Source organism: Macrosteles quadrilineatus, unplaced genomic scaffold, assembly GCF_028750875.1.
Source record: "Macrosteles quadrilineatus isolate MER2022 unplaced genomic scaffold, UCM_ALF_1.0 Scaffold_5__1_contigs__length_97177068, whole genome shotgun sequence".
Classification (NCBI taxonomy): Eukaryota; Metazoa; Arthropoda; class Insecta; order Hemiptera; family Cicadellidae; genus Macrosteles; species Macrosteles quadrilineatus.
The window spans coordinates 58,331,806-58,353,593 of NW_026542598.1; the positions used below are offsets into that span (position 1 = coordinate 58,331,806).

The 21,788-nt window shown below is 33.8% G+C and overlaps 1 protein-coding gene across 10 annotated transcripts in view; it reads left to right on the plus strand.

The window, feature by feature from the left end:
• The window catches only part of LOC128994791 (F-actin-monooxygenase Mical-like), a 135,420-nt gene that overhangs the window by 99,851 nt on the left and 13,781 nt on the right, over window positions 1-21,788 (plus strand). For 9 of the 10 annotated variants that reach the window (XR_008490918.1, XM_054419562.1, XM_054419561.1 and 6 more), the window contains 10 exons: window positions 803-985; window positions 2,202-2,361; window positions 4,004-4,146; window positions 4,712-4,911; window positions 5,309-5,517; window positions 8,795-8,907; window positions 13,879-14,050; window positions 14,611-17,579; window positions 18,735-18,932; window positions 21,579-21,611. Coding sequence is in view for 9 of the 10 variants with exons in the window: in XM_054419562.1 (XP_054275537.1) it covers window positions 803-985; window positions 2,202-2,361; window positions 4,004-4,146; window positions 4,712-4,911; window positions 5,309-5,517; window positions 8,795-8,907; window positions 13,879-14,050; window positions 14,611-17,579; window positions 18,735-18,932; window positions 21,579-21,611 (4,380 nt within the window). In the remaining variant the exon portion in view is untranslated. The remainder of the gene's footprint in view (window positions 1-802; window positions 986-2,201; window positions 2,362-4,003; window positions 4,147-4,711; window positions 4,912-5,308; window positions 5,518-8,794; window positions 8,908-13,878; window positions 14,051-14,610; window positions 17,580-18,734; window positions 18,933-21,578; window positions 21,612-21,788) is intronic. The other variant, XM_054419566.1, reaches the window with a different exon arrangement.

Genomic DNA, 21,788 nt, shown 5'->3' on the forward strand with positions numbered 1-21,788 from the left:
ACAGCTGATGGCATAGTTACTTTTGTTGTACGAATGTTTTTATTGTATATATGTGAATTTAAATTGCTAAAACAAATGATTGGGTTAACCTCCAAAATGCAAAGGCACACTATTTTGGATTATCAAACCATTACGAATGTGAGCTAATAAACGGAATTATTTATATTAGCTGACTTAAGAGTATTCCAAAAGAAACTATGATGTGCCTAGCTTTACAATGTCTGTTGAGTTTTGCATCATAACGCCATTTTTCAGAATCGGTTCTCTATTACCGTACTGTACAATGAAGGGAAGTATCTCGGATCGGTGATTCTCTGGTACCGCTGGTATCGAAGGTATCGAGGTATCAAGAATCGGAATCGACCCATCCCTACTTTAAACATTTAAGAGTCCTCACTGTTATAGTTTATATGTTTCTTGACTGTATTATTATGTTTGTCAACAACAAAAGTTTCAATCCACCAATTAAAAAGAAATACCTTCAATGCTAGACATGAATTTTTAAAATTCCTTCCTTTAAAAATTAAAACAGAACAAAAACCTGTAACTGGAAATCATAAATTAGAGCTCTTCACGAAAAGACTGTGAATTCAAAATATACATTTTATAATTCCTTCCTTTGAAAATTAAACAGAAAAACCCCAATATTTTAAACAAAACCTCTCAAAGAATTTTTTATGTGCCTGTTCTAATACTCTTTAGATGAGCATTAGCTTTAGTTTATTTGACTTAATTCGTGTACAACTATGTATAACTATGTTATGAATAAAGATTCTTGACTATGGCTATGGTTGTTTGGCAGGTTCGAAGGCTCACCAAAGAAGACGGTAGGAACAACAAGGGTAGTGAGATCGAAGACACTCTCAAGAAGATAGAGAGACACATGAAGGAGCGTAGTGTGCCTGAGCCAGGCAAGGTGTCGGCCATGGCTGCCCATCTGGCCAATATGAACCAGGAGCCGGAGAAACCTGTGCTGCAGAAGTCTGTAAGTTGCTTCAATTGTTGAGTTTTGAACAGTTTTGGAAATCAGTTACGGTCGACTCCCTCTAATGTGCGGTCTTCAAGACTAAACCGCTATCTGAATAGAAAAAGCTCACACTATTTAGATTTTTAAAATATATGTAACTTATTTAACCTGTAATAGTGTAATAGATTGTACATAAATCCCCTTTTAATACATTTAAAAAATACTTAACAAATTAGAGTGTGTTACTTCCCATTGATTTGTTGGTTTTTAAGACTTTCCAATTTGCATAAACAAGTTTTAGTAGGTAAATTTTCTGTTTTGCATGGATCAATAAATAAAGCTGAATATTTAAAAATCACTAAAACACAAGACAAGAATTCAGTTAGAAAATACACAGCAAACAATGATCCAGTTAATACGACCATTACCTGAACTGGTGTTGATTATTTTCAACCACTGTGGAAACAAAATGACAAAAGGTTAATTGTTCTGTCAATTCAGGCTGTTAAAAATACTTCTGATAATATATTTAAAAAACTTCCAAATCCCGTCATCTCAGTCCAGACCAAATTGGGTCAACTGTATTTAGACCAATTCGTTAATTAATAGGCAAAATGTGGTTCGGATTCCACTATAAACTCCCTTGGATGCCATTGGCTGTATGAGCTATTAAGTAACAGCTGTGTCAAAGGAATATGTCGGCCTTCACCAAAAGCCCGATTTCACCAAGTGAACTGCCATTAAACCATGCTCTAACTGGAGTTAACTCTTAACTGACAAAATCGGATTTCACCACTCGCCGTTAGAGCTAGCTTAGACTAACTCGTCGTTAGTTAATTAACTACCCAACTTTGACCGGTTAACTTCTTTAATCTTCGTGAATTTGGTGAAATCGGGCCTTAGTCCGAAATAGGACCTTAGGTGAAATGGGTGTCCGGTTAAGGAAACAAGACTACAAGATCGTGCCACTCATACTACACTTATCTCCATTCATAATTGGCTTAAAATGGTTTGTATGGTCGTCATTTCAAAGTAAAGTATTAAAGTATAAGTTTTACAATAGATTTAAAAATAATAATAATAGATTTTCACAGTAGATTCGATATTGTATTTCATAACATTTAACTTTTATTAAATTTATTTGGATCAGAGTTTGTCCATGTGTCCGGATTTGATCATCACTAGTACATTACATTTTGGTATGATTTCTTCAAGGAAATTTTCAATTTTGCAGAACTCCAAAGCAGCTCTGAACCTCCCCACGACTGGTGGCTCGGAGATCTGCCATTTCTGTGCCAAGAGGGTGTATGTGATGGAGAGAGTGAGCGCCGAGGGCAAGTTCTTCCATAGGGGCTGCTTCCGTTGCGAATACTGCAAGAACATCCTGAGGCTCGGTAGGTAGTCTAAACCTTAGCTGTCAAATGTTGCCATTAGTGTAAAATTGTTACATGAACTTGCTAAACAAACAGATAACTTTATCTGCTAAATTTTGAACTTATCGTAACGGAACGTTCATATTCACATGATGGTAAGAGAATAACAGACATCTCTTTACTAACGTCACATTAAACCGTCTATTGGGTTTCAGTACTACCTATAGTTAACATGTTCAATGCGGAACCAAATTGGCTATATCACTCGTGCGGCTAAGATATGAAAACTCAAATTAACTACCCAAATGTCGTTTTGGATGATGATCTGGTGTTATTTCGCCAACATTTTCAATTTTTCTCAAGATATAACGTCATCATTCGTCATGCGCCGCATCATACGACTGCCATGTAGAACCGACGCACGTGACACCAAAAGTAATCCTTGGTTTGTCTTGTAAACGGTGCTTGTCCGTATCTCCTACTTCATCTTCAGTGAGAAATTCATCAATCCGTGAAGAACTAGCCATAATCATTCACTATTGCACAACACTTATGTAATGTAATACACTAAAACACAAAAACATACACACAAATAAGAAAAAACAAGCGCAACAGGAACGATGTTGCCCGAGGAAACACAAAGGACTACTTCATACAGCGCAACGAAAAACAATATCCTCCTTTGACGGCTCAGCTCATATCAAGGCAATAATTTTGTACTGGTGCTTTACCTGCGTGTTAAGTTGTAAAAACATTACAACTTACAACTATGTACAATATAACATACAATGAATACTAATTATTGCACCCATTCTTTGCTCCAGGAAGAGTCTTGACTTCTTTGACTTAATCCTGTTAAGAGTCCTTGGAGGCTAGCGGCCAGCTTGTATAATTTCAAACAGCTGCTGAAGAGTGAATTATAATCCAAAAATAGTATTTCAAACACCAAAGTGATTATAATTTTAATATCTAGTATACCAAGAGACTATAAATTTTCATTGTTGTTTTGGATTGATTTCCAAGAGATTCCATGGAATCCAACAGCCATCTTGGATTTATTTGCCATAAGAGCAATGTAAATTTTGTTATTTTCAAACTGCCGCTGAAGAGTTATTAAGCATCTCAAAATATTTGTTCAAATACCAAAGTGATTGTAATTTAAATATCTAGCATACTGTTGGATTAGACATTTTCATTATAGTTTTTTCATTGTTTTATGAGTTAGATCGTCTAGGCTCCAAGGACTCTTTAACTCCTCCTGGAGCATAAGGCCTTGACTGGTCCTCTCAACCTGATTCTTTTGGCTAGTCCCCTCTTGATGTCTTCCCATGTTTTGCCTTTCTCCTTTTTTTCTAGCCATGTTCTTTTTCACGTGTTTCTGGGTTTATCCACTCTCCTGCTTCCATTCTAATGCCTCCGTTGCTACATCTCCATTTCCCTTCGGCAAGGACAGGGTGGGAGCACAGAAAAAGATTATTAGTCTCTTAAATCATAGTATAGGATAGGAAACTGTTAAATACTATCCAACACTAAAAACAATAATAAAAGTCACCTTTATAGTCTAGTTGCACACAATTCTCTGATATTCACCAATTTGTCTTTTTATCAATGTTACGTTGCATGCATTCTTTTTGATACTGTTATAAATAACTGGTCTTTTCAGGCAATTACTCCTACGACAGGGATGGAAAGTTTGGAAGCCAATTTTTCTGTGTACATCATTATGGCATGACTCGAACGAGAAAAGAGGAACAAGCAAATAACAAAGAAAATATTGCAAGACGAGTACCCAAGACCCCAGAAACGGTAAGAACCAATCTTGAAAAATTAAAATTACAGAAATTATTGAAATAGTTAGGTCTTGCTTTCCTTTTTCTCTTGAGCAATCTCTTTAGTGTGTGATAAAATTGTATTAAAAATTAACAATTTACCTTGAAGTCTAGGTAAATTAATTAGTTTGTTTGTTAAGATTAATTTTCAGTTTTCATTGATGACCATTTGAACCATCTGTAACAGCCAGTCCATGAGGTCTTAGTTGTATTAGTGCTAAGCCAAACAAATATAACGTTTATTTTATTGGTAAAGCGCTTTTTGTTTTGTTTAATTTTCAATGCTTAGTTTACTGGTTACTATTTTAGAGGCCATCTCCTTTCAACCAACACTATTATTATAAGATTTAATTTTTATTTTAGCAACTTATTGGTTTCGAATGCTGTACATGATTAATTTTTTATTAGACTACACAATTAAAACAAAACTTATATTTTTATTTCTTGGTTTTAACTCACACCAGTTTCATTTTGAGTTATCTTCTTGCATGATGAATAAGCAATTTGTTTAAACTTCCACCTACATCTGTGCTCGCTTGCAGGTTATGCAGTTGCAGGAGAAGGATATGAATGACCTAGGAGCCACGCCTGAGAGGATAGAGTTTGAGAACTTGTCAGGTATCGGAGAGACGGCGTCTGACCACGAGGATGCTGTCTCTGAGATGGACGAGGAGGAGTGGACTGACCGCAACTTTGGAGCCTCGGCTGCCGAGGTGTCCAGCGACGATGCGTCTGACCTTAGGTACTTTACCTCAGGGCTTGGATACCAGAGTTTTAGTATTTACTATTAGATACTGAAATAGCCATTCCATCTGTATGGACCAATGGTAGCCTTCTTTTTTTTTTTAAAGAACCTAGTTGAATGAGCCATTTAACGAGTGTGCTACTGTATACAATTCTATTGTATCCCTTGGTTTTTGTGTCTGTGATAATTGATGTGACATAAAATATGCTATAGATTGCTTTAAGTTGTCCTTTCAGTTTGGTTAAGTCACATAATTAAAGTATATTAATTGTAAGTCTAATACAGTTTTGACTCCTATTGATTCCTTGAGTTACATGGGTATATCTCAATATGTGATAGGAGACAAACAACTGGCAAGTATGACTATTATAGTGTCATTGTTATTGTGTTTCAGTGACAGTGATGAAGAGGAGGCGTACGCGGAGGCGTTAGATGTGGACGTAGGAGTAGGGATGACCAAGGATGAGACCCTGCGTCTGGCCGAGAAGTGGACGAGACGACACAGCAACAACGTCGCAGCGGACAACGATGAGGAGAGTGGCTCTTGTCACGACTCTGACGACTCTCGCGACCGCTTCAGCTACCCTGAGTACGACAGTGAGGGTAAGCTCCCAAGTATCATATACCTACAGATCCATTCATCTACCAGCTCAAGTCCCCCGGGTGCATTTACTAAATGTCAGGGCGAATGCACAAATGTAAAAAAATTCCTCAACATCTATTTGATCGGCAATTTCACTTATCTGGTCCTATATTTCCAGACTAGTGGAAGACAATGAGAGAAATGGGAAAAATTTTGAAAATTTCTTTCCCTGGTTTTAGAGATTCAGATTTGACCGTATCAATCACGTTCTGTTAAAACGGTTTTTCATTATTTTATCCATCATGAATATTTCTTTTTGTAAATAGGGCAACCAAAGGTTAATTTATGTTGGGTATAATGTTTAACCAAACAAAAAGTATTTAAACATTATTTTTCTTAAAATAACTGTCTTTGTGCCATATTTTTTTTCTAAACAATATTAGAAAAACTATTTCTATTTGAAAGCTATTGTTTTGTTCCTTCGGTGGGTGTAGAAATAAGAAACATGTTGTTGACCGTACTTTAATACTATTCAATTAAATTTAAACTTGTTAATTAAACTGAACTAAAATTGAAGCTAAATGTTTACTTCTGTTGTTTTTATTTCTATTTCAGCATACAAACTTTATTTTTATAAAGAGTCCATCTATACTAACATTATTAAAAACTTAATCTATTTGAAGAGGATAGTTAAACCAAGGATTTCTCTCCAACTGCTCTTGCAGTTATAAAAAATACTTGTACAGAACTATTTTGTTTCTTAACTAATTTGTTCATCCGTTCACTCTCTTCACTCTAATTATCTAATGAAATGTCACTTTTAACTGTTCAGATCTGGCTTTGACTATTCCTCGGATTCCTCCAACACTTCTGCATTGTCTACTGGTTCTGGATTATTTTCTTGTTTTAATTTCTCCTGAGAACATTTTTTCGTTTTTCTCTTGGGCATAGCAAGCTCTTGTCCATTACACATTATCATCGAGTGGTCCAGGTAGGCGAGTTTACCTGATTTTTCGGATGTCAACCTGTTCCTTTTTCATGTGTATCTAGCTGAAAGTACTGAACGTTTGCTTTGAAGAAGGGTATGTAACTGGTGCTTCAAGAAAATTTATTGCAAGTATAAATGTCCAATCTTTGGTGCGCTTAAAATTGCTTTGGGAAACTGTCCCTTCATATATGTCTAGTCTAGCCTATTGGGCTAAAGCCAACGTCCAGATGTGCCAACGTCCAGGTGTGCCAATGTGTATTTTCCATCTTTGTCCTTTTAAATCTATCTCCTCCTCTGCCACTCTTTGTGGTTGTTTTTTCCATATAGCATAATATTCTCTTTTTAGCGAATTTCCCATATAGGACTGTACTACTCATGGTAAGATTTGGACCCGGGACAGATTTTTTGTTTTTTTGTTTTGAGGTCCCTAGAGGCCAAAAACACCATCCGTTCAAATTCATATATGTCCGTTAGCACGAAAACTCACGCAAAAACGATCCGATTTTGATGAATTTGGTATAAACGTGTAAATCTACATTTATTTGAAAGAGTTCGCGAACCAGCATGATCGGACTATGGGAACGGGGGGGTTCATGGGGGTTTTTATGGGGTAAAAATTGGTTTTCCCATTTTTGACCCAAAAAAACATATAATTTAGCAATTTCTTTCTAAACCATTTTGTAGAGCTTAGAAAAACAAATAATTTAATATATTAAAGCGTTATTATGCGCTCAACGGTTACGGAGAAAATTCCAAAAAACTGTAAATTCAAAATTCTCATATGTTATTCTTAAGGAGAATAAGTGAACTGTTGTAGTTTGCTTGTTTATGAAGATATTTTGATCGAATTTGGAAAATATTTTTATTTATTACTAACTATTAATTAATTGTTAGTTAAAAAAAAAAAGTTTACCATCCTTGTTGCAGCAAACCTAAGTACTTGTTAACCTAATTCTATTTAAATAGGGAATAAATGTGATATTTTTAAGGAGACATTTTAGTGTAAATCCAATCAGGCAAATGGAAATTCGCTTAGTCTGCAGGTTTGCTGCGGCGGGGGTATTTTTTATATGTAGAGTTGTGTGTCCGTGAACGCGATAACTCGAGTAATTTTTTTCAGATTTTTATAAACTTTGGTTTAAAGGTGTAAGGCGGGATAAAATTAAATGAGTTCGCGAACCAGCATGATCGGATCATGGGAATGGGATGTTTTATACGGGATGTTTTATGGAAGACAAAATTGCGTTTTCTCATTTTTGACCCTTAAAACACAAATATTTCCAATTTTTCTTTAAACCTTTTTAAAGAGCTAAAAAAAAAACAATTAATTTAGTATAGTATTTAGTATCAAAGTGTTTTTGTACTATTAATAACGGAGAAAATTTAAAATTCCCATGTTATTCTTATACCATCCTTGTTGCAGCAAACCTAAGTACTTGTTAAACTAATTCTATTTAAATAGGGAATAAATGTGATATTTTTAAAGAGACATTTTAGTTTAAATCCAATCAGGCAAAGGGAAATTCGCTTAGTCTGCAGGTTTACTGCGGCGGGGGTATATTATTATATTTTGCCATTTCTTTTGCTGCATTTTCTTTCCATCCATTTCTTTCTTTAGACCGATTTTGACACTCTTCCTCCATTCATCCTTTTTAGGTGACAAACAACCTCAGTCTTGCCAACTTTGCCAGTATTCCAAACTTTTGTATGATATGTTTGTCTCTCCTTCTCGTCTTTATTTTTGTACTAATGTCCTCAGAAATTGTGTTCATGAATCTTGTGTTTGGCTAATATCTTTTTCCTGGGTTTTCATGTTTCTAGGTCATAAAATAGTTAAATATGAGTTCAAGATTGTGATTTGGCCCCTTTTCAGTAGTTAACTATCCTATAAACGACTTCTTTCGTATTAAAAAAGTGTTTCTACTTAATTTGTTTTACTTGTAACTTATTCTACATCTGTGCCATTTCTAGTGATTTTACAATGAGGTAATGTAAATGGTCTACATTTTGAAAGGTGTATGATTTCCAACTAGCAAGATCACTGACGTCTTTGTCCATTCTTAGTTCAAACTCTTTGAATCTTGTATACCTGATATTGAGTTGATTCAATCTAGCTTTCATATCAGTCCATTTCCTTAATTTATTATAACTGACAGAGACAAATTTTAAGCCATCATGCATATTATTGCTTTTTGTTAAGTATATTTTGTGTGCAGAATACTAATTAGTTTGCAATCATTATTCAATATTGCTTTTTACATGTTATAAAATGTTGTAAAAATTGCAAAAATGCATTTGGTATTTTTTAGATGAAGAGAGTGACACGGCAACAGAAGGAGAAGAAGAAGTTAAGGCTAGAGAACTGCGAAGGCAAGAAGTTCACTTGGAGGCGCCGGATATTGAAACAGACTCAGACACGGAGGTGAATAACAATAATGAAAGTAATAGTGAAAATATTAACGATCCTAACGCTGACCCTTGTGGTATCCCTCCCGATGTGATTAGAGACTCCAGCTTCACTTCCTCTCCAGAACTTATCTTTGACACTGATAGACCCTCGACCCCACCTGTCCCATCCCCAAGAAAAAAGACAAACAGCTTCAGAATTACAAGCTCAAGTATCCCCTTGTCCAAGCCGAAAATAGTTTTAATTCCAAAAAGTAACTTAAGTTCTAATACTTCATCACCAGTTTTACCATTGAGAAAACCAAAGCCTACAAACGAAGAAAAGCCAAAAGTTGATTCGTCGGCTACCCCTATTGCTCCTTTAAGAAAACTTAAACCGGTCAAAGTGGAATCTGGAATTGAGCCTGTAAACTCACCGTACTCTACTCCGGTTTTGTCCCCAAGAAAAATTAAGATAGATCCTAATGATCCTGAAACAAATCTAAGAGCTGCAATTAAGAAACTGTCAAAATTAAAGATTGACAATAAAAGTAGTAATGTCTCATCTTATGACACTCCCCGTAACACCGTGTATGAAAAGGATGCAAATTGTTCAAATCCTTCAGTGTATGAAACTCCAAGAGCATCCCCAGTAACTCCTATCCCTACTGATCCTGCTAAAAAACTATCTTTGATTAAAGAAAAAGTCACAACAAGTCCTGATTCGGAAAAATGTATCAAATCAATTTTAGCTACAAAACTTGTAAAAGGCAAAGATAAACCTTCTACTTCACATAATTCGAAAGAGTGCATTGTTATGTGAAGTTTTGAGCTGTACTTTTAATCGTGTGATTTTTAATTCAAAATAGTTGTAACCTTAAGAAATTTTTTTATTAATTACCAAGCTTTTTTAAATCATAAGTAAAGTAGTTTTTCGGTGAACATTTCTTTTGTTGAATCTTTGCTTTACAGCTACTGAAGTTTAGATACTGTGATAAATATCTAGTCATTTTTGTCCCATGTAGTTTTTGTTTTATTTGTTATTTAGTTTTATGTTAAAATTGTTTGTAATGAGCTCTTCTATTTTGAGTGTTAATTGATCTGTAAAATATTCTTTAACATATATTTTTGTTGAATATATTTGTTTTATTTTCAAATTATGTTTTATTAAATGTTATCTAAGATTATTTATTTTTTCTGCTATGATATATTTATTTAAGTAAAGCTTTATTTTCTTGAATTACTTGAGTTTATTCTTTCTTCAATTATTTCATAGACTTTTTTCATAAAACATGCATTTTATACTTTAGTATTTGAAGTTCTTTACAACGCTATGTTCCTTGTATTTTGTGTATTGTAAACCTTTTTCCTTTCTCACATTTTATAAGTTTCACTGGTTGGTTATCAATAGTATAAACATCATGATAATTACTGACTAAACTGTAAGAAAAAGAAAGACAATGGAAAAATGAATTCCTGAATATTGTTTAATTTAAAATCATTGAATTTGAAAATGTTATCCGGTTTAACAAAACATAACTTTTTTAAATAAGTCAGTTTTTCTAGGATTTATTTGATATAAGTTTTTTAATAAGATATAATTCTTTTCATAATTTGGTTTATTTTTTCTTTTAAATCGATTTATTTTTCTCAAATGCATATATTTATTTTATTTATTTATTTGAATAACATACATCCTACAATGAGTTAAAATCTCAATTTCCTAAAATGCTGACTATAGCAATACAATCAATAGTAAAAAAAAAAAAAAAAAAAAAAAAATACATTGGCAAAGAATGAAAAAAAACATGTACATATTATATGTTTAAATGGTTCAAATTTTTTTCATATATTTATTAAACTATTACATGTGCTAATAATGTCTGCATTTGTTGATGGCATGCTAGATGATGGGCACTTTAGGATATGTATAATATCTAAATTTAAAGGTTCACAGATCAGATTTTCTCTACTTGCACCATTAAAATATCAGGTACTTTTGTGTTTGTGAATTTGATTTGTTTTCAGAACTAACAACAAACCAGCAGGTTAGGGAAATATCCACTCAAACTTTTAGCTGTATTAGGAAATGGTTATCTAGACATTAAATGCAATAGTTAAATAGCATAGGTATTAATCTACTTTGCTTCTTACTAATTCCTTATTAATTACCTGAATAATTTTGAAATTTGCTGATTTCACCTATGTAAAGGTTAACTTTTGCCTCTTCTCAAGTTAATTGAATCAAAATGTCTAATTTTCAATAAGGCTACGTTTTACACATTAAACTTTAAAAAATTAATATGTATTTTGCTGAGGTATTTATTTTTTATATATTAGGAGTTTTTAAATATTAATTTCCCAGGGTGCTGTTTTTATACTGTACGGTCTGTTGATTTTATCAAAGTGAAATCTACTGTATAATATATTTATAAGACTCATTCATTGATAGGAATTAACTATGTATTATCTCCTTTTAGTCGGTTATATTAATACTATATATAAAGAATATTCTAAATTGTATTCTCTAATGTGTAATCTCCATTATTTCTGCTCTGTTTAATTTCATACATTATATTTTATAGATGTTAATGTAATAATCTATAGTTTTAGACTTAATAGTTATTACTTACCAAGCTATTAAGTAAATTGTTCATATCCTTTGCCTTCCTTCCATACTCTTCCAAAGTTGTTAACATTAATTTTGTTGTTTGGGGGTGATTTGTAGTGGATTTATTACTAACTTATTAGATTCTCACCATGTATCTAAAATATTTCAAATACATTTTAAAATATTTTTTTCCTGAATAAAACAAATTCTAGTTAATTTCAAAAAGCAACTTCAGTTTATTAGAATCAGTTCAAGATTGTCTTTATAATTTAATTAATTATTTTGTATATGTGATTTCTTAAATATTCAAAACTGTGGGAAAGTAGTCATAGAGTTTATATTTCTTAAACCTGCTGGTTGAATTTGCTTTTTTAATGTATCTAACTAAACACTTTTAAAATATAGAAAAATAAATACACTGTTTTTCAAAATCCTTCTAGCTATGTCTTTATCGTTGCAGATACTAAATGTTAAGCCTCTTTAGTTTCTATTAACTTTAACATCCTAAATTATTATTTTAAACTTGTACAATATAATACTTTAGACCTTATTAATACTATCATTATATGCTGTTAAAACATGTTATTTAATCTTCACACATGATTGAAAACTATTCTATTTTTATTAAACATGCTTGCAAACGTTCACTTATCTTCAACATAATGAAATTATCACTAATTTAAACATCATGTTAATCAGTTTTTTCCTACAAGCATATCACAGCTCGAGACTTAGTTTTTGTGCACCCCTAAAATTAATACGCATGATATGGTAGAGCTAATTTATAATATATTCTGTTATTTGTTACTATCTGTTACCCCTTCACCCCGTTTGACTTCATCAGTATTAATAAAACTATTGATTGGTTAAGTTAAGCTGAAATAAACAAAACTGAATACAGTAATTGAAACAAATAATCACAACTGATTTTAATAAGGTAATAAATTGAACGAATATCAAACAAATACAGCTGAGGTATTTTTAACATTAGGTATATGGAAAGTCCCCTTTAGAAAGGAATTACGACATTAAAGGGCAATTTATGGAATAATGGATTGTTTTGCACAAGGTTTCTCATCATGACAAACATTTTAAGTATATGGTTTATGGGGGTGCGAGTTTTAGTTTTCTCAAAAGTTCATGGGTACTTTGGGATTTATATATGGATAGTTGTCTCAATTCTGTAATTTTTCAGTTCCCTGATGTACAGTATTTTAATTTTTTTTTTTTGTCAATAACCTTTATATATTTTTAGTAAGTGAATGTTTATTCAGTTCAACCAACACACATTGTACATTCCTACACCACATCAAAAAACATTAGAGATTACAATGAGTTGAAATCAGGCTGTTTGTAAACCAGTTTATCTTAAAAGAAGAGTATATTTAATAATGTTCTATTTGTTTGATTTTTATCTCTAGAAAAATATAATAATATCAAGTTTAATATAAAATAATATAGTAGTAGGCTATCTATATAATTAATACGCTACATGAAACTTTGTCGGTTGAACTCCTCCGCCATTTCTTAACCGATTTTATCCATTGACGTCTCATTGGAAAGAGCGTGTCGCGTAGATTTGCAAACTGGCCTTACATTTTTTTTAAAGTCCCTTGGACTCTGCCCCATTGGCTTTGAAAGTTCCCATGTTATCCTTATGGAGAACACAATTGTTTACATTTTGATCAGCTGTATAATTTAATTGCTGTTATTTATTTTTCAATTCAATGAAACGCATTGAGTACATTTATTTACTACAGTATTTGAGTTTGTGTAAACATAACCCCCAAGACGGATCGTGTTAGTATGGTTGTATCTCAAATTTGTGCATTTATCGTTGTTTTGTGTAGCTATAATGTGTTTAATTGTTGTTTTTTTCTTTTAAATGTCTACGACGTGACGACAACAAAACATAGACAGGAGGCGTAATCGTGATAACGACCGTAGCTAACAGAACAGTGGCGCGTAATAGGCTTAACTCATCACAGTCAGCACCTGACCCTGGACAATCTCTAACACTACCCCATAACGACTTTTTGTTCTCAACTGGCCCTCTATCAATGACCTGTGTTGCCTCTCGCCTGTACATCGAGGCATTTTGAGAAGGAGAAAACAGGCCGGAATGCTTTAGGTTTATCAATAACGAAGATAAACATGTTCTGTGTTACACACCGACCGGTAATGTTTGAGTTAACTCTTTTGAACTCATTGTAAATATGACTGTTATTCGTTTTGAAATAACTCCTGTAATACTTTGCAATTGCTCGAATTCGAGCAACGTGTACACTAGTTTAATATAAAACCAAGTTTAATATCACAAAATAATAATTACTCATTTAATTGATATGGATATGCTGTTTACCTGATTCATAACCAACTTGTAACCTTGTGATTTAGGTGGCGTCAGATGAATACACAAGCTCGTCTGAGAGTGAGTCTAGCGAGGAAGAGGTTGAAAACTCAGCTACGGAAATCTCAACAGACTCTGAGTTTGAACATGACGGAACAACTCCGACTCAACAAAACATCCCGGATATTGTCATCAGCGAGAGTGTTCAAGTGAAACGAGGTAATACATTGTTTACGTTTGTGTTGTTGATGATGCTCTTTTCAAGTGAAAACTTTTTAATTTTGCATTTGATTTAAATTTAACTCGCTTCAACCAAAGTGATGTGTTTAGTTTTGACACAAATTGTGTGGTGGCTTCCACATTGATTCTTGAAAGTCTGTTCCTCTCATGTTGTGTCAAAATGCTTTTTAGTGCTTTTTGCATATTCTTGTCCAAATCTTTGAGATGGTCCTTTGAAGGAGCAGCAATATTGCATAGAAAATCAAATTAAGAATAGATTGATTCATCAAGTCTGTCAAAGACTTGTCTATGCTGTCTTATGAATTTTGTGTACATTGTTCGAGACAGCAATACTTAATCATATTTTATTATTAGAAATTATTATTTGTTGACACAATTTCTGTAGATACATAATGCTCCTATTTTTTTTTTATCCTCCTTGGATAGGAAAACAAGTGTACTTCAAGTAAGTTAAATACAAGACCTAGTCCAGGTCATGGTTATGAAGTACAGATATAATTTGTTTAGATCTATTTCCAATAAAAATTCTTGTTTCTTAGGTCGTCTGGAGGAGCCAAGGAAAGTCCAAATGCTCAACAAACCTGTGAATGGAAAGCTTCCAGAGACTAAGAAAGATGTAGAACTAGAATTCACTCCTTTGATACCAGACAGACCAAGTTTAAACAACATAAACAACAATAATGGACCAACTCCTTTGATTAATCCTCGTAGGGGTGATTATCTGTTGAACAGAACTCATTCTACTGAAGGGATCGCTTCAAAAATATCTTTAGAGCTTAAAAAACGTTACCTACTTGGTCCCTCTGGTTTATCAGGAAACGTTAAGAAGTCCGGCTCTGCATCAACATTAGACTCAAGGTTTAAAAGTTTTGTCAGCCACATTTCAGAACAACAAAAACTTTTAAATCCAGCTCCAGAGCCAAGTCCTACAATGCAGGCTATTCTTCAAGGTGCAGATAAAATCCATGTCTCTCCTTCTATAACACAATTGGGGAGAAAGGAAAAAGAACTCCCGGGAGTAGCTAACTTTAGCCACATATGTCAGCTCAAGGATAAGGAAACAGTGCCTATTGAAAATCTTCCAACCTTAACAGAAACAATTAAAGAGTCTTCTCAGCAGTCTGATAATACCACCAGAGAAATATCTGTGATAGAATCAAAGGATACAAACGGCACAGTTGACCAAGGTGATAGTAGACCTAGGAGTCCTGTCCACGAGACTTCGATTGTTGTGCCAGATTTGCCTCAGGCTAAGAAAGAAGAAGAGGAGGAGGAAGATATTGACAGTGATTCCCTCTCATCAGACAATGACAGCTCCCTAGAAGAAGAGTCTGACCACAAGAGTCAGGGGCAAGTGAACATTCCTCCCAAAGTAGAAATCCACAACTCAAGAGGAGAGCTGATGGAAGACGGAGAAGAGAACGAAGCAGTTGTTCCAATAGTGGAGAGTAAACCTGATGTAGCTGACACTGAGGAACCAGCAGCCCTCGATAGTCTCAATATGGTGGTTCCAGACATCTGCCAACACACTAGACCAACAGACTTCCTGCCTAATGTTCTCTTCTCCAATAGAAGTCAGGTGGATCTTGTTCCTACAAAAGAAAAGGATAGTAGTACCTTCCAAAAAATAATATCTGTTCCTAGCACAAGTGAAAAGCTCTCTGAGAGAGGGCAGATTTTAAAACAAGTTCCTACCACAGCAGAGCTGTATGTGTCTGAAGATAAATCAACCGACGGTAAAGGAAGTGGTAAAAGTAGTCCATCGTCCCCAATCTCTGTCGGAGATGATGACAAAAGCTTACAAAACGAGTCCCTCATGGCTGCCTTAACTGAAACTGAACTGTCAGACTGGGCGAGAGATGAGGATGTGGGGGTGTCAGAAAATCTAGAAGACTTGGAGTTCAACATAAACCCTCAATATATCACTTACAGAAGGCATCAGAAGCCGAGAAATAAACGTAACTCTAGAGGGGCTGCAGCCAAAATAGCAAGAACTGAAGATTTTGACGATGAATTCGGACACGTGTGTGGTAGAGTGGACAAAGTGCCTCAAACTTCTAATCTTTTAGTGAATACAGACAATATTGAGTTCATGGACACAGGTGGCGAAGAAGAAAGTAGCACTGATGAGTATTTGAAGAATAGTGGCTACGTTCAGTTTGTAAATCCCACAACGGATGATGAAGATCTCATCACTCCGACTGCTGATACACCAATAAACTGTCTGCCTGATAATGCAGAAGATGGTGGCGACACAACAACAAGCAACAGTGAGGCTGTCACTATCATGGAGAGCCCTCTTGATGCTCACAAGGATTTTGAAGTCAATCCAGTCATTGAATCCCCTGTCATAGAGTCCACCCCAACACCTGATCTCAGCAATAAAACATACGAGGAATATGTCAGAAGACAAGTTCTACAAGGTAGAATATCACCTTTTAGCAATGTCAGAGATTCAATTGACATAAGAAAATCAAGGAAACACAGTGCCAGTAAGACATCACTTTCCCTTTTATCACCAGAAAAAACTCTAAAAGAGGATAAAGAAATTATAATCATGGAAAAAGCAAAGCCTCAAACTACCTCACAAAAGCTAGAAGAGATTTCCAAAGAAAGATCAAAACAAAAAGATTTAATACATGAAATGGTTTTAGAAAAGCTGATGGTTCAAGGAAAGTCTGCCCAAGATCGGAAGCTCAAGAGGAACTCAAGAAGTACGCCCAGTCCTCGATTGGGATCTCAAAACTCAATTATCAGTATACCAAGTGATAAAATAGAATCGACTCATGAAGTTGATAATACTAGCTCAAAATTAAGTTCAGCAACCTCAATACCAAATGAAACAGACAACAAGGTACTAAAAGAAGAAAATCACAATGAAATCCCCTCTCAGCTCACCCCTAATGCATTTGAAACACCAAACAATATTTCAACTGAAAAGTTTTTTACACCAATGACCTCTTTCAAAGAACAAGCAGCTAAAAGTAGACCGCTTTCAATGAACTTTTCTTTCCGGTTGCAAAATAGTGCCAATAAAAATAAAGCCCTGCCTGTTACCCCTTTGACCAACCCAGAAGCATACTCTCTTCCTGACATTAGAAAAGCTTTATTTGAGTGTGAACACAATTTTAAGACTCCCATTCCTCCTCCAAGGCTAAAGGCTTTAGATAGAGAGCAAGTGCGGGCATCTGCAAGAGCGAGAGCCAAAATGCTCTCTGACGAAGAATTGGGATTGAGTCCAGAAGAGAGGATCAAGAAGTTAAAAGAGAAAGTTTCTTTAAGGAAATTTGAAAGAAGCGAATCATCTCCTGCTTCTAGCCATATTGAACCCGCTTCAATAGACAATTGTATTCAGATCTCTTTGTCTCGGTCAAATGAGTCCCTCACTGTCGTCAACTCTCGAATTCCTGAAATAAATTCAGAGAAGAAAGAAGACTTGGTGCCTTCTAAAACATCTCCTCGAGTTAGTCCGAGACCTCTAGAATCTTCTCCTCCTCCTCTAAGCAAGGTAGGTTTCCAGATAGGTTAATTATTTCTACTTGTAAATTTATTCAATTCAATACAAGTATGAGACACACTCACATATCACACAATTGTTTGAGTGATAAATAAATAAAATAGGCCTAAAGTTTTTTCGTTCTGTATCATATACTTTTATATTTGAAAGTTTTAGATTGTACAAAAACGTTCAATATTGTTGATACAAAATTAAATATACGAGCAATGCATCTTACTAAAATATTTTGTATGTTATCTGTGAGGATTTGATGATGGTCATATAATGTTTTTTTTTTTTTTTTTAATAGTTAACATAATTTGTTTTTAAATATTTATTTGAAAAAATTAAACGGATAAATTAGTTATCAGCCACTAAATTTACTGATTGGCAGTAATAAGATCTTATTGTTACATGTGATGTCTCAAATTTGAGGTACAACTGAACGATTAAGTATTTAATTAATGAAAACAGGTACTTTTTATTAAGGTAAACATAAGTTCCTTTTTTTCAGTTAACCTTTTACCCGTCAAATATCCACCAGACCGTAAATAATTTATTGAACAAAACAATTTTATTCCTTATAATAGATAAAAACACACTTTGCATAATGTTTTAACATAATTGGAATGCTTATTTAAATTTTTATGGAGCAAACCGTTCAGTATTGCATAGATCCAGCATTTAGGGGTGATTTCTTGTTTAGAAGAAACTTAACTTTCACTGACTAAAACCTTTGGGACTTTTAATAATGTGTAATGACTTAAATACCGGAGATTGTCTCTTAACTAACCGTTTAACTCCCTCTGCCTAGCAAAAATATTTGTCAATTTATCCGTCAAGAATTTTAAAACTGGTATGTTTAACTGACCTATTCTAGGAATCTATTTATCTATTCCTTACTGCAGTATAGAGTCGTATGTATGCAGTTGTAGATATATTACTTACAACTGGACAATCTAAATCAGCAAATCACAGATTAATGAAGTATTTTACATTTGTTAATTGTTACATGGTTAAACGTTTCAACTGACCGTTTAGGTTATCCGACCTAGGCTTAGAGTCAGGGTCAGTTAAGAGAGTATGTACACACAGCATGTTTTACAATTTTTTTTATAGTTGGACTTTTGGTAAATCTGTATTTTATAATTGTGATTTGTTGGTCAGGACGAGTTAAGGCTGGATAGTCAAGGGAAGAAGTCCAAGAGTAGGGACGGGAGGAAGAGCATCATACAGGTTGTGTCGTCTATCTTCCACAAGAAGTCCCCGACGTCGTTGTCACCGCCCAAGTCTGCTCCTGCATCCTCATCTAGTCACTCCAAGTTTGGAAAGTTCAAACTGAGCAGAAACAAAGACAAATCAAAGGTATTAGTCTTGAGAATGTCCATTTTTTATTCACTAATTGGAACTGTGCCACTACTTCCATACTTTATTTAGCCTATTTTTGTCTGAGTCAAAAGGCAGATTTTGAATGAATGAATGATGTTCATCTGAAGAACTTTGCTACCATAAGGTTTAAAAGAACACCAATTGATCGTTAGTACCTGACAGCAATTCTCGTTACCAACAAATCCTAGGGCATGTATCGGTAACAAAGAATTACGTTACAATGTCGATGCTGATATTTTGATAAATAAGCCTTATTCCCCATACATTTTTATATACATTATTATTTTTATATACATTATTATGACCATGCTAGCGCAGCAACATCTATGCTCACCTCTATGTACAACGAATGTACATCACTACTAAGATTTTTAAAGTATATGCCTAAAGCAATACTCGTACTGTAAGTAGGTTGAAGTTCATATCGCTGTTTTTAGTTCGGTTTACTTATTTGTAAGGAAAAATGTTAACACAACATTTTTGAAACCAATAATGGAACCTATTAACAATCTCTTAGGGAATATCAAAGTAAATATCTATATATTTAATACACAGTTGTAACACTGTTTTCTCAATAATTACTGGACCGATCTACAAGATTTATGTCTCAAATTAAAGGGAATAGTGTGTAGATTTGCCGAACTTCCTTAGAATTTACGTTTTTTCTAAAGGCTACAACCTACAGCCCTTTAAAGGTCGAGTCAATACAATTCTTATTGAAGAATATAATACACAGTTAATAAATTATTCGTCAGCTGTTTAATGTTTGTCAGACATTTGTTATTATTTTTATAACCTCACTTTCAGTATGCAATTATTAAACTTGGAGTTTCTGTTTATAAACACACGATTTTGATCAAGGAAAGTGTATTTGTTAACTTATTTTTTAAATGTTTTAGTTTTCCTGCTAAGTGATCCGAAGGAAAGTGGTAATTGGGTTTAAGATTGAGTATGGAATGTGAAATAATACTCATAGTAGGGAACGGAAACTTATTGTTTTTATCAATATAATTTATTCTCTACGGCCACCAGAATAATTATGGGGAAATCCGCTAGCAAGTTGTACATATAATTGCTAATGAGTGGGAAACATACAAACATTTTATAGTAGGTGACAAATCTTACTCAAGATCAGTGTTAGACGTTCAGTGGTACCTACCAAACTACCTTCTCGAGATGGCGAGTACGCTGGGATATTTTGAACTACAATTTATCAGTGAACTATACCCTTACTATATTTGTTCGAGTAGGCCTACACAGGGAAGTTGCTTGAGAAACTGAAACATACGATTTCGGTTCTGGCGAAGAAGTATCTGACTTGATGTTTAATGGCAATGTTGACTCGGGTCATTATGGCGTTATAAAACTTTATCATTAACCCCAGGATGTGAAAAGTACAAAAAGAAAAAGAAAAGGTAATCATTAACCGGGCGTAAAGAGACATACAGAACGAAAAAAACATGTAGAGAACCATCGAACTAAAAAGGTAAAGAGCAGTGATGGTGTTATATGTGCTCTGGAAGTCCCTTCTAAAAAATACCAATTTTTTGTATTGGGGTCGTTAGATTGGATTTGTCAGTACTGAAAATCTATGAATTTTGAGTCAGAACAGACTAACTGGGACACAAATATTTTTTCTTATATTGTCATAAGGGGAAGGTAAAATGAACTCCTTATCAACATTTTGAGTTTATGGAAAATCTTATCAACAGTGACTATAAAAAAAATATTAAGGGTCAAAAGAGACAAAAAACTATTTGAGTAAAATATAATACAAATCTGCATTTGAAATGGCCAGTTATAAATCCACGACTCCTTTTCCATCAAATTGGACCGTTAATACCCTCTAACATTGAACAAAGTATGCCCAACTTTATATATACGACGTAAACACAGCTTTTACTCACAGTATGGGTCAAAGATTCGTGAAATGCGACCAACTGCTGATGCGTGATTTACATGTAGGCTAAGTGACTATCTTTATTCCATACAACAAATGTAATGGAAAAAAACGACGAATATAGGAATATACTTGAGCAAATTATCTAAATATCATAAATAGCTGCTTATTAGGTTATCAGCATTGCCCAGTTCGTATACTATTTATTTTTCAAATGAAACTCGAATTAATGTAAAACATTCATTTAGTTAAAATAATATATCGGTTCGATTAACATAAAATAGTTTATACAGGCAGACTATCAGTTCTATTTCATGTAAAAAATTAAACAACCCCTAAATAAAATACAAAGATAAACAGTATTTGTTAATTATTATTTCTTTTATTGCTGACAATATTCCCGTGGCGGAGCACGGGCGGTTAACTAGTGCATTTTTAACTGTCAAAATATTTTCAAGATCATGCATTAGTTATTAAAGAATTTAAAAGTACATCAAATTAGCTTTAAAGAAGAACAGGCAAGCTTTGATAAATGTTTAAAATCGGCACCGCCAAAGAGTGGGGCTTGAGTTTACACTATAATCACTTTGAATAAAAATAAAAATAATTATTGTTCCTCTTCAACCCGTTTTTTCCATAATATCCTGTTACTGGAACTTCCTATTATATTCCAAATCAAATATAACATTCACAATTTCATTCTGTATTGTTTTTTGTTCCAGTCGGCCAACAATTCAGACACAGAGGATTATTATGTAAGGATTATATGTGTTTTTTTAACAAAATCTTATTTACTCTTTGTTTCTGCTTTTGGCACACTGTTGATTTATTTATTCTATATATTTTGGTTTTTGTCTTCATTTTCATTTCATTCTGTTATCATTCACATTGGCTTAATGTTTTCTTCTATTATTACACTCTGTATTTTGTTT